The sequence below is a fragment of the Schistocerca nitens genome, chromosome 4, assembly GCF_023898315.1.
Source record: "Schistocerca nitens isolate TAMUIC-IGC-003100 chromosome 4, iqSchNite1.1, whole genome shotgun sequence".
In the NCBI taxonomy this organism is placed as follows: Eukaryota; Metazoa; Arthropoda; class Insecta; order Orthoptera; family Acrididae; genus Schistocerca; species Schistocerca nitens.
In genome coordinates this window covers 227025722-227038403 of record NC_064617.1, presented here as the reverse complement: position 1 = coordinate 227038403, position 12682 = coordinate 227025722, and the positions used below count along the sequence as shown (strand labels likewise).

The 12682-nt window shown below is 46.0% G+C and overlaps 1 protein-coding gene across 1 annotated transcript in view; it reads left to right on the top strand.

Moving 5' to 3' along the window:
* Positions 1 to 12682, top strand: part of LOC126252226 (sodium channel protein Nach-like) — a 201243-nt gene that overhangs the window by 130848 nt on the left and 57713 nt on the right. Inside the window, exon 6 of the mRNA XM_049953098.1 lies at positions 6847 to 7132. Coding sequence (XP_049809055.1) covers positions 6847 to 7132 — 286 coding nt within the window. The remainder of the gene's footprint in view (positions 1 to 6846; positions 7133 to 12682) is intronic.

Sequence of the window (12682 nt, the reverse complement as noted above, 5' to 3'; positions counted from 1 at the left end):
GGTGTCCTTTTTTGTTTTTTTTATCGAGAATGTCTCCTATATGAGATTTGGCTTCCCTGCACCTGGGAACTCCCCTCTCCATGCCCCCTTCCCCCTACGTTGTGGACCACTGCTGAAGAGACCTGTCTGGCTTGGGTGGCTCTGCCAGGAGCTTAAACTCCCATCAGCATAGCTCTGTGGGTCATAGATTTTGAATCAAACTGTGTATATATTTTTTCTGATGCCGTCACTCATAAAAGAATTCTGGTGAAAAATGTGTTTCATGGTGTGTCAAAAAGCATAGGCGATTCACTTCCTCATCTTCTCTCGAGATCCAATCTTCAAATTTCAGAATAATTGACTTGCCTTCAGCTTCTAATTTTATCTCAGTGTCATTAAAATTCAAAATTGTTTTATATCCATTTAAAAAGTCTACTCCCAATATCATTCCTGTCGACAAAAACTGTACAACTACGAAACGCATTCGAAATTTTTGTCCATGACATGTGAAATCAGACCAAGTCTGATATTGCACATCAACACTTTTGCATTTTGCATAAATGTAATCTAGGACAGTCTGTCGTCTTTGTACATCTGTTGAATGCAATTTCACTGACCACAGATATGGGTCGACCTGAGTCGAGAATCTGTCACACAATGGGAAGGTCGTTCCACCTTCTCTTACATACATTTCATCCCTGCTTTGGACGCCTGTGTGATGGAGGTAGCAGCCGCAACATCCAGCATTGAAACACCACGGTCTTTGTATGGGTGGCCGGGAAAACATTTCAGGCGCACCGTCACTCAGAATCGACACGAAAAGGCCTCAGTGGGGAGCATGAAGGGCACCATTGAAACCACTCCTCCCTTTGGTGCGTTGATTTCCACATATTTCGAGGGAAAAAACGACGGTTCGCAATGAGATGAGCACCAAGACGACACTCCTGACAAATTTGGCCACTGCTGCCACTCCCTGAGCGTCTCAACCCTGCTTTATGGACACTGCAGGACTTCAATCGTACTGAACCACTATGGAATGGAGCTATGCCATACAGGGTGGAATCACTAGGGACTTTTCAAAACCATTCGATGAAATTTGGACATGATCCAAGCAAAAAAGTGTTTTTACGCTTTTTCATCCCCCCCTCCCCATTTTAGTACCCTCCTGTGACGCGATGACGGTACGGTTCTTCATTGGCACACGAGAAAAGAAAACGGCAAAGTGGCCCTTTAAGATTACCCAGTTCGGCAACATCCTTGGTGCCACTCATAACATTTCTTGAACACGTAAAAAATGTACCTGCCAGAAACTTAAGTGGAATTTGACTACCTTCAGGCAATAGTACAACCACGAGACTGAACTGGTGTCGAAGTTTCTGACATCCGACATCTGCTTAAGGGTGGCACCAAGGGTGTTGTCGAACTGTGTGGTCTCAGGGGGTGACTTTTCCGTTTTATTCCCGCACGTTGAATCCTCCCGTGATCACGTCACAAAAGAGCGCGAAAGAGGAGGGATGAAGAATCATAAAAACACGGAACACGTCCAAATTTCGTCGTAGGGCTTTGAAGGGTCCATAGTGGTTTCATCCTGTATCACACAGCAAAAATGGCTGCCACGCTACACTACAAAGGGATGATATCACTGTCGTAGGGCTTTGAAGGGTCCATAGTGGTTTCATCCTGTATGCCACAGCAAAAATGGCTGTCACGCTACACTCCAAAGGGATGATATCACTGTCAGTGGGGCTGCAGCCCCCCAATGTCTATAAAATAGGGTTGGAACGCCCAGGGGGTTTCAGCAGTGGCCATATTTGTCAAGAACGTCGTCCTGTCGGTCATCGCACTGCGAACTGTCATTTTGGACCGCGAAATTTGTGGGAACAGCGCCCCAACGGAAGGGGTGGTTTCATTGATGTCCTTTATGTCACCCCTGAGACGTTTCCATGTCGATCCTGAGCTGCGGTGTGTCTCCAACCACAGTTCGGAACAGTGTGGTCGTAATTAAAAAATACGTAGTTCATTATTTTGTGAAGAATGGAAACTGTATGTGATTCTAAAGTGGAATGTAAGTGTGCACTTTCTCGTGTTCTGACAATAAAAAGCGTTTGAGATCCCATATAAACAAACTAATTGGAAATTTAATAACTCACATTATATCAGTTCCTCGCTAGGAGATTCTTACAGCTTCAAGATAGCCCATTCCACGACCTACGTTCTGTTTTCTAAGCAGGGAACAACTGTAAAAAACTGCAGGTTGGTTAACATTTATTAGAACTTCCACTCAGGGCGGCGGAAGCAAACAGGCACCTCGCGTGTACTGCAGTCTTAGTACAAACGAGCTCAGTGACACGTCATCTGTTGTAACACAGAGGAGGTAAGAAGGAGATAAATTATCGAGAGAAAGGGTTTATCATACCCACGTATAAATATTGAGCTCCCTCTCTCCCTCATACTCTTTTTCAACTTGCCGTAATGTTGCATGTGTCTTCAAAATGTTGCAATTCTAAAGTCCATCTGTGTGATTTCAACGCTAGTTGTCGCGGTTCCGTTATTTGCATCTCCAAATTACATTATTACCTTTTCTCTTCCAGTTCTTTCACGTTAAAAGTGCTATCATTGAAGGGCTGACGTTTTTTAAAGTATTTGTTCTAACAAAATTTTATCAAATGTCGGGTGCAGTGTATTATTTAAGATAGTGCTATAGATTTTATAGTCTGTATTAACGAGGCTAATGCCTGCATTATTCCTTGGGTCTCTTCTGTTGCCTTTCTTGAAAATGGAGATAATTTGAGTACTCTACCCGAAGACCAACATGGTTAATGATATGTAGCATACGTTTCTTCAGGGAAAGACATCCGTATTTAAACACTTGGGTATTTATTCCGCGTATCACTGTTGCTTTCCTGTTATTAAATTTTTGCTTTTCTTCATCTAATTCATTTATATCGGTGAGGTCTATTTCTTTTAACTGGGCAGTTTTCGAAGTATACCTCCGCAGCTGAGTTATCATCCCAGAGATTTCTATATTGCTGCTCTCATCGTTCTAAAGTTATAATATTTATTTTGACTGTATTTTTTTTTCTTTTTGGTTCATGTGTCTCATCAGTTTGTATGCTACCGACTGGCGTCAATGAACGTCACTTTTAATTTCATTAATGAGCTTTCCCATGATTCCATTTGCTTTTTCCTAGTTACATATATTTTTAGCTGTAATTCTTTTCCTGTGATATTTGAGTATGACTGTCGGCAAATATTAGATGCCTCTTGTTTTAGTTTCACTGCTTGCTCTATATTGTGTCATTGTTTGCCTGAAAATGGTGTTGGATGAAATAAAAACCAGCATGACCTAACAAGTTTATTATTTATTGTTTTTTCCTTATGCATTTACGCTGAGCAGTCAAAAGTCTTGGAAAGGCATTGGACTTCAAAAATAGTTTTGAAATGTGTAAAAAAATTGTGAGTTAACTTTAGAGGCATCTTCCGATACAAATCAACACACTAGTCGGCCATATGGCAAATGATTTGCTGTATCGGTGAACCTATATCTATTTGCCCGATGGATTTAAAGGCGAGGAAGGGACCACAAAATATAAAACAAAAGTAACTACACCTAACCACTAATTTAACGTGGACTGACAAATCGAGAAACATGACAGATAAACGAATTGTTATCTTGCGCAGGGAAGCTGCAGTATTCAAAATGCAGTTGATAAACACTTCGTAATGAAGAAGATCTAAACGTACTCTGAGGTCACAATGATCATGGGATAGCGATATGCTTATATACAGGTGGCGGAAGTATCACCTAGAAAAGGTCCAAAAGGGCAGTGCATTGCCAGAGCTGTTATTTATACTCAGGTGATTCGTGTGAAAAGGTTTCCGACGTTATTATGGCCGCACGATGGGAATTAATAGACACTGAATGCGAAATGACAGTTGGAGCTAGACGCATGAAACATTCCGTTTCGGAAATAGTTAGGGAAGTCAGTATTACGAGATCCACAATATCAAGAGTGTCCAAAGAATACCAAATATCAAGAATTGCCTCTCAGCACGGACAACGCAGTGGCCGGCGGCCTTCACTTAACGAACAAGAGCAGTGGCCTGTGTCGGTGCTAACAGAAAACCATCACTGCCAGAAATTAATTTGGGAGGTACGACGGTCGTATCCGTTAAGGCAATGCGGAGAAATCTGACTTGAATTGCCTATGGCAGCAGACGACCTACGTGAGTGCCTTTGCTGACAGCACGATATCGGATGCAGCGCTTCTCCTGGGCTCATGACCATATCGCTTGGTTCCTAGACGACTGGAAAACCATGGTCAAGTCAGATGGGTCTCGATTTCGGTTGGTAAGAGCTGATGGTAGTGCTCGAGAGTGGAGCAGACCCCAAGAAGCCGTGGACCCAAGCTGTCAACAAAGCACTGTGCAGTCTGGTGGTGGCTCCACAATGGCTGTATTTACTTGGATTGGACTGGTTCTGCTGGTCCAGTTGAACTGGTCATTGACTGCAAATAGTTGTGTTCGACTACTTAAAGACCATTTGCAGCCATTCACGGACTTCATGGTCCCAAACAACGACAGAAGGTTTATGGATTACAATACGCCTTGTCTACGAGCCACAATTGTTCACGAACGTTTGAAGAATATTCTGGACAACTCGAGCGAATGGCCATCCAGATTGACCAACGTGAATCCAATCCTAAATTTGTGGTACATAATCGAGAGGTCAGATCGTGCACAAAATCCTGCACCAGCAACACTTCCACAATTACGGGCAGCTATAGAGTCAGCACTATTCTGCAGGTGGCTTCCAAAGACTTGCTGAGTCCCTGCCACGTCGAGCTGCTGCACTACGCTGGGCAGAAGGAGGACCTACGTGATATCTGCAGGTATTCCAAAGTCACCTCAGTGTATTACGCAAGTTGAAGACGAATGGAAGTCCTAATCACACCTTTGCATATAACGAAGCTATATGAATGGCTTCTCTATTTCTTAAAATTAAAATTAAAAGGAAGGTCAGCGTTGCCCGTAATATTGATGGTTCATTGACAGCAAAATCGATTTTCAATCACATAGTGATAATCTTCACTGCTGTGGTGTACAAATTAAATTCATAGGCACTGCTATCAAGTTATTATCAGTACCAAAACTGAGAAACGATCACAATAACTCTATTTCTTCCGATAATTCTCTTAACAGAATGAAATTTCCGCTCTGCAGCGGAGTGTGCACTGATACGAAATTTCCTGGCCTGCCGTACAGAGACTCGAACTCGGGACCTTTGCCTTTTTTTAAAAGGTACAGTACTTTATTATATTTTATTTGTTGCTCATTTTGTTCTTATGTATTTATTTGGAATTCTTTTTTTGTTGTTGTTCTATTTTCCTTTTTTTTTTCTCTCGGGGGTGGCCACAGCAGCCAGACGGCGGGATGTCCTGGTCGTCTTCTCGTTCAGCGAGGGAGAAACACCCTATAATTACCGTTTATGACTCTCGTCAGTCCATCATGTGCAATCTCTCAATCTCTTCTCACACCTGGCACACCCCAATGGTCTGGAGGGCGCGTAAACAACGACCCCAAGTAATTCTCAAAGAGCGTACCATACGACGCATTGCGCCGTAAAATCTTGTAGTTACTCCTTAAATAATGCCAGAAATCTAACAATCCTGCAACGCTCTCATTAAAAAAGTATGACAGTGCCATGCCCTTAACTAACACCGTGGCGTTATGACGAGTAGGAGGGAAGTAAGCGACGTCGGGATGGATGGGCTCAGTGGGCTCTACGGATTGAGGCGTCCGTCACAGCAACAATGCCAACATGCGCCGTGTGAGGAGCCAGCAGTCGGCGGCCGTACCACAAATGAAACGGTGCATGTCGGTGTCAACAGCGGTGCATCTGGGGCGGAGAGGATCCTCGGCAAGATGTGTGTAAACGTTGTCGGGTGAGGAATTTTTCGGTCGTTATCACATACCACAGCACCCTGACCGTGGTGGGAAGGAAAGGGGAGTGTATGTTACTCCACACCCGTCTCCAGCCAACCGCCGGATGTCGGCGTTCAACCGCATTAGCAGGCAGCGTTCGTTGAAAGTAGCGGTAGAAGTCCTTTGTAGTTGGATCCCGCGTGGTCGGCAAGACATCCAACAGATAACTCATGTCGACCAGATAGGTGCGAATGTGACACAGTGCTGGCGTGATATGTCCAACAGGAATCGGTGGACGGATGGATTGAGACACCACCTCCTGAATCAGTGTACCAGGGAGGGTAGCCTTGTATGAAGTACGTAGGCGATGCATCGTCCGCAGGGAGAGAGCGCGCGCCCTGTTGTGGGCGTTTATCATTCCAGTGCTTCCTGCATGTGTGGGCAACGATCTATCTGAGCTACCTAAGCACGACTCACGACGCGACCTCACAGCATTAATTGCACCAGTAGCCACACGGTCTGAGGCGTCTTGCACGGTGCGCGCGGCTGCCCCCGTAGGTGGTTCTAGTCCTCCCTCGGGCATGAGTATGTGTGTTGTACTTAGCGTAAGTTATATTAATTAAGTAGTGTGTAAGCTTAAGGATCGAAGACCTCAGCAGTTTGATTCCATAAGATCTTTCCGCAAATTTCCAGATTTTTCCGCCAGTACCTCGTCTCCTACCTTCACCATGAATATGGATGAATTAATGTTAACGAGTTACACCTAATTACTTCTGAGTTGCTAAACACTGCAGTTTTCACCAGTCTCATAGTGATCGCGTCTGGCGGACGAAACCAGCTGCTATAAATAAAATCTGGCGTGGCGTGTGGCTGTTTAATTTGACTGTCGCCATAATCTGAAATGTCCTTGGATCACCAGTTGAAACATCTTGGCTGCTGTAGGCGTTCGTACTGTCGCGGTACGAGGTGCCGCACATGAACACAAAGGACCGGAACATCCTGAGAATGGACGGGACCATGATCCGGCACCGCGCCTTCACCGTGCAGGAGGTGTTCAACGAGCCGGAGGTGCACGACCTGAGCACCCGCCAGCGCCGCTGCCGCTTCCCGTACGAGAACAACCTCGCCGTCTACGACAAGTACTCCTACACCGGCTGCATCGTGCAGTGCCGCAAGGACGCCATGATGAAGTTCTGCAACTGCTCCACGCACCAGGTGCCCAAAGCCCGTAAGTTTCGCCATCTGCAGTCACGTCGTGCTCTAAAAGAACGTCCGTGACAGCCGGTGACTAAGTTGGCAATGTGACTATGCGATTGTTTGTTGTTACACCCTGTCTGTAGCCCCACTAGATGACTACTCCGAAAATTTGAGCCTCTGCAATTCCTACATATGAAGAGTGAAAAAACACTAATAAAATTCCATTCACAACTGTTGCTACTCGTTCGACGACTTTCGACAAAAGTATCAGAGACCCATGGTTATACCTTTCTTCCTCAAAATACCTTCCACATTATCATGCCACTGGTTGACTCTTTAAGGTAGCGCCCTTGTCTACTTTTCTATAGCTTGACGAAGAGATCATGCTTTCACATACACTTGAAATCAACAGCACCACACTTTACGCCGCACCATTAACATGAACTGAATAAGTACACCATGTAATCAAAAGTATCCGGACACCTGGCTGAAAATTACTTACATGTTCGTGGCAACCTCCATCGGTAATGCTGGAATTCAATATGGTGTTGGCCCACCCTTAGCCGTGATGACAACTTCCACTCTCGCAGGCATACGTTCAGTCAGGTGCTGGAAGGTTTCTTGGGGAATGGCAGCCCATTTTTCACGGAGTGCTACACTGAGGAGAGGTATCGATGTCGGTCAGTGAGGCCTGGCACGAAGTCGGCGTACCAAAACATCCCAAAGCTGTTCTATAGCATTCAGGTCAGGACTCTGTGCAGGGCAGTCCATTACAGGGATGTTATTGTCGTGCAACCACTCCGCCACAGGCCGTCCATTATGAACAGGTGCTCGATCGTGTCGAAAGATACAATCGCCATCCTCGAATTGCCCTTGAGCAATGGGAAGCAAGAAGATGCTTAGAACATCAATGTAGGCCTGCCCTGTGATAGTGCCACGCAAAACACAAGGGCTGCAAGCCCCATCCATGAAAAACATGACCACACCATAACACCACCACCTTAGAATTTTACTGTTGGCACTACACCCGCTGGCAGATGACGTTCACCACGTATTCGTCATACCCACACCCTGTCATCGGATCACCACGTTCTGTACCGTGATTCGTCACTCCACACAACGGTTTTCCACTGTTCAATCGTCCAATGTTTACGCTCCTTACACCAAGTGAGGCGTCATTTGGCATTTACCAGCGTGATTTGTGGCTTGTGAGCAGCCGTTAGACCATGAAATCCAAGTTCTCTCACATCCCGCCTGTCACAGTACTTGCAATGGATCCTGAGGCAGTTTGGAATTCCTGTGTAAAGGTCTGGATAGATATCTGCTTATTACACATTACGACCCTCTTCAACTGTCACGTACAGACTATGTCACAAGTGACACCCAATCACCTGAACACGTCCCAGGTCCGTGAGTTCCGTGGAGCGCCCCAGTCTGCTCTCTCACAATGTCTAATGACTACTGAGGTCGCTGAGTACCTGGTAGTAGGTGGCAGCACAATGCACCTAATATAAAAACAGTATATTTTTGGGGGTGTCTGGATACTTTTGATCGCATAGTGTATCTCACGATCTACAGTAAACAATGAGCACACGAAAAATACTTTGCAGCCGCGAAGAATGTGAAACACCACGAGCGACCTTGAGTTATGAGAGTCGCAATGCGGCGTAAAAGCAACATTTACGTGTTCTTGAAGTCGGAGTGGCACTAGACAGTCCTCCCCACACAATGCGCTCCACGTGCGTGAAATGTCAGGGACGTTCTTTCAGCGACTTGACTACAGGCTCTAGTCTGACGGCCCGCACCACACCACAAACATTTAAAATAATAACATTACTTGCTTTAATACTGTGGTGCGTCCCTCTTGCACCATCCAGACACAGTAATTTTACCGATGGTCAAAAACCTGAACAAGCACCTCCTCCAGTGCAGTCTGCTGTAAGATGAGCAGGAAAAGAGTCAATGAGGTTTTGGAAGGTACCACTACAGTAGGCAACTGAGCTAGGTTTCTCGATTGAGAATCCATGGCGCGAACAGCCATCAAGGTGGTCCCACCGATTCGCAGTTGGGTTTTAATCCGGCGACTTTGGTTGCCAGGGAGGTATGGTAAACTCATCCTGGTGCTCTTCGAATCACACACGTACACTGCGAGCCCTTTTTATTGTTCATGAAAACCACACATTGCATGTTGTACCATCATACAGCGAGACCTTCAGCAGTGGTGGTCCAGAATGCTGTACACACTGGTACCTCTAATACCCTAGCACGCCCTCTTCCATTGATGCATGCCTGTATTCGTCGTGGCATACTATCCAGAAGCTCATGAAGGCACTGTTGGTCCAGATTGTCCAACTCCTCAACGGCGATTCAGAGTAAATCCCTCAGAGTGGTTGGTGGGTCACGTCGTCCATAAACAGCCTTTTCTGTCTATCTCAGGAGTGTTCGATAGGTTTCGTGTCTGGAGAACATGCTGGCCACTCTAGTCGAACGATTTTATCCCGAAGGAAGTCATTCACAAGATGTGCACGATGGGGGCGCGAATTGTCGTTCACGAAGGCGAATGCCTCGCCAATATTCTGCTGATTTGGTTGCGCTATCGGACGGAGGATGGCCTTCACGTATCGTGCAGCCGTTACGGCGCTTTCCATGACAACCAGCGGCGTACGTCGGCGGCACCTAATGCCACCCCAAAACAGCAGGGAACCTCCGCCTTGCTACACTTGCTGGATGGTGTGGCCGGCCGATGTGACCGAGCGGTTCTAGGCGTTTCAGTCCGGAAGCACGCGGCTGCTACGGTCGCAGGTTCGAATCCTGCCTCGGGCATGGATGTGTGTGATGTCCTTAGGTTAGTTAGTTTTAAGTACTTCTAACTCTAGGAGACTGATGACCTCAGATGTTAAGTCCCATAATGTTTGGAGCGATTTGAACTATTTTTTGGACAGTGTGTCTAAGGCCTTCAGCAGGACCGGTTTGCCTCCAAACACGTCTCCGACGATTGCCTGGTTGAAAGCACATGCGACACTCATCGGTGAAGAGAACGTGATGCCAATCCTGAGCGGTCCATTCGGCATGTTTTTGGGCCCATCTGTACCGCGCTGCATGGTGTCGTGGTTTCAGTGATGGACATCTCCATGGCTGTCGGGAGTGAAGTTGTGCACCATGCAGCCTATTGCGCACGGTTTGAGTCGTAACACTACATCGTGTGGCTGCACGAAATCTATTATTCAACATGGTGGCGTTGCTGTCAGGTTTCCTCCGAGCCATAATCCGTAGGTAGCGGTCATCCACTGCAGTGTAGTAGCCCTTGCACGGCCTGAGCGAGGCATGTCATCGACAGTCCCTATCTCTCTGTATCTCCTCCATGTCCGAACAACATGGCTTTGGTTCACTTCGAGACGCCGTGTTGAGATCACTTCCAGGCACAAAGTAACAATGCGGACGCTATCGAACTGCGGTATTGACCGTCTAGGCATGGTTGAACTACAGACAATACAAGCCGTGTACCTCCTTCCTGGTGGAAGGACGAACTAATCGGCTTTTTTCCGTCTAATAGGAGCTGCTCATGCATGGTTGTTTATATCATTGGGCGGGTTTAGTGACATCTCTGAACAATCAAAGGGACTGTATCATCCACAGTCAACGTCTATCTTTAGGAGTTCTGGGAACTAAGGCGATGCAAAACATTTTTTGATACGTGTCTGTGTACATATCATATGATTTGCACCTGTTAGCGTGTCTTCAATTACTATCGCAGGTCTCATGCAAGCGCAGGAGAATGTCTGTCATACCATAGTACTGCTCCCACCAGCCTGCGTCCGTGGCACGCTGCAAGTTTCGAGCCGCCGTTCACCTCGATGGCGGCGTTTGTGGAGACGAGCGTCGACCTATTGTAGCAAAAATGTGATTCATCCACTGAAATTGCAACTGACGAAGCCATTGGGTTAACATATGAACACGTAGGTGTGGTCTGCTGCGGAGCTCCATGTTCAGCTACGTACAGTGAATGGCGTGCTGCGAAACACTTGTATGTGCACCAGCTCTTTCGACAGAGATGCCACAGATCACTATCTATTCTGCTTTACAGATAAGACAAGCCTCCGAACCTCACGTCCTGTGAAAAGTCGTGGACGTCCAACCATTTAGCGCTTGGTGGTAGCTTCAATGTACTTCCACTTCTTTCCATAGATGCTCACGACAGTAGCAGGTGAACATTCGACCACCTTCGGCATATTCGATATACCCGTTCACAGACTTTGCGCAATAATAATAAGCCCTTTGTCCCAGTCGCTTATCTCAATGGATTTCCCCATTTCAAGCCCGTATGTTCGCTAGGGTGATCCCCCGTCCGTGTCTGCTCCGCTTGCATACTTCTGTTACCGCGTCACGTGTCCACAACGCTACCAGGCGGCATCCAACGTTTTGGTTGGCAGTGATCGTAATGTTTTGGCTTATCACTGTCTGAAAGTATCACTAATAAGAAATTACAATACCTTTGTGAACATCTCTATGTTATATAAGAACTGAAGTGTTCTATACTATGAGGGATGTTCAATTAAAACAGACACTTATATTCTAAAAACTTTATTTCAGAACTTTACAAATTCACACTTTCGTTACCTTCAAAATACTCGCTGCACAATGTGACGCACTTGCCTCATACCCATCGCTACTCTTGGAAGATGTCGTGAAGGCCATTTTTTCTCATGCGTTTTAAAATCACCTCTACAGCTTTCATTGCTGGGTTTTCATTTCAAATCGGAATCTTTTATAGTACTTCTGACGCGTTGCTTAGAGGATAAAATCTAAAAGTGCCACGTCTGGGCACTGGGTGCATATTCGAGGAATGTCATTTCTGGTTAAAACCTTCATCACTGTTTCGGCACTGTGAGCCATCGTGCCTTTGTAATCTAAGTGTAAGGTGGCTTAAATATTCATGTAGCGCCACCCTATGTATTTTGTTCATATTTTCATGCTCTGATAGTACTCCCCCGGTCTATTGAACGGGTAACTGAGATGTTACCTTCATAATTCGTATTACTTCTTGCTAAATGCGTATGTAATTCCATATATTGAAGCTAGGAACTGAATCAGCTGTTCACTTCGATTTGTGAGAAGCTAAATTTTTCCGTTAATTAAGCAAGGCAACCTAAGAGAGAGAGACGGTGGAGGGATGCAAGTATTCGAGTTTGGCTGCGGCCATAAACGTCTTTAATTGGTCTTTAGGGCTGATGTAGCTCCCACATTCACTGTGTCTCCTGACTTACTGGTGGACATGTTAAAGCTACGGGAGGTAAAGTGCCGCGTGGTTAGAAAGCACTCGTTCAAAGGCGCCATGCTTACATAGAGAACGGTCTTCCTCTCCTTTACTTACATAAAGCGGCGCTTGGAAGTTTTCCGTGAGAGCTGCAAAAACACAGCATTTCTGCGGCTCCTCTGGGACGTGGAAAGATGGTTAGCTTCAGCCCGTGCCCGCCCACAAAATAAACGAAATGTCTCCCTCTTGTTGGCGCTCTGTCAAATCTTGAAATTTCATTGGAGTGGTGGCCGCAAAACATGGCTAGAGATTGGACGACCCCCGGAA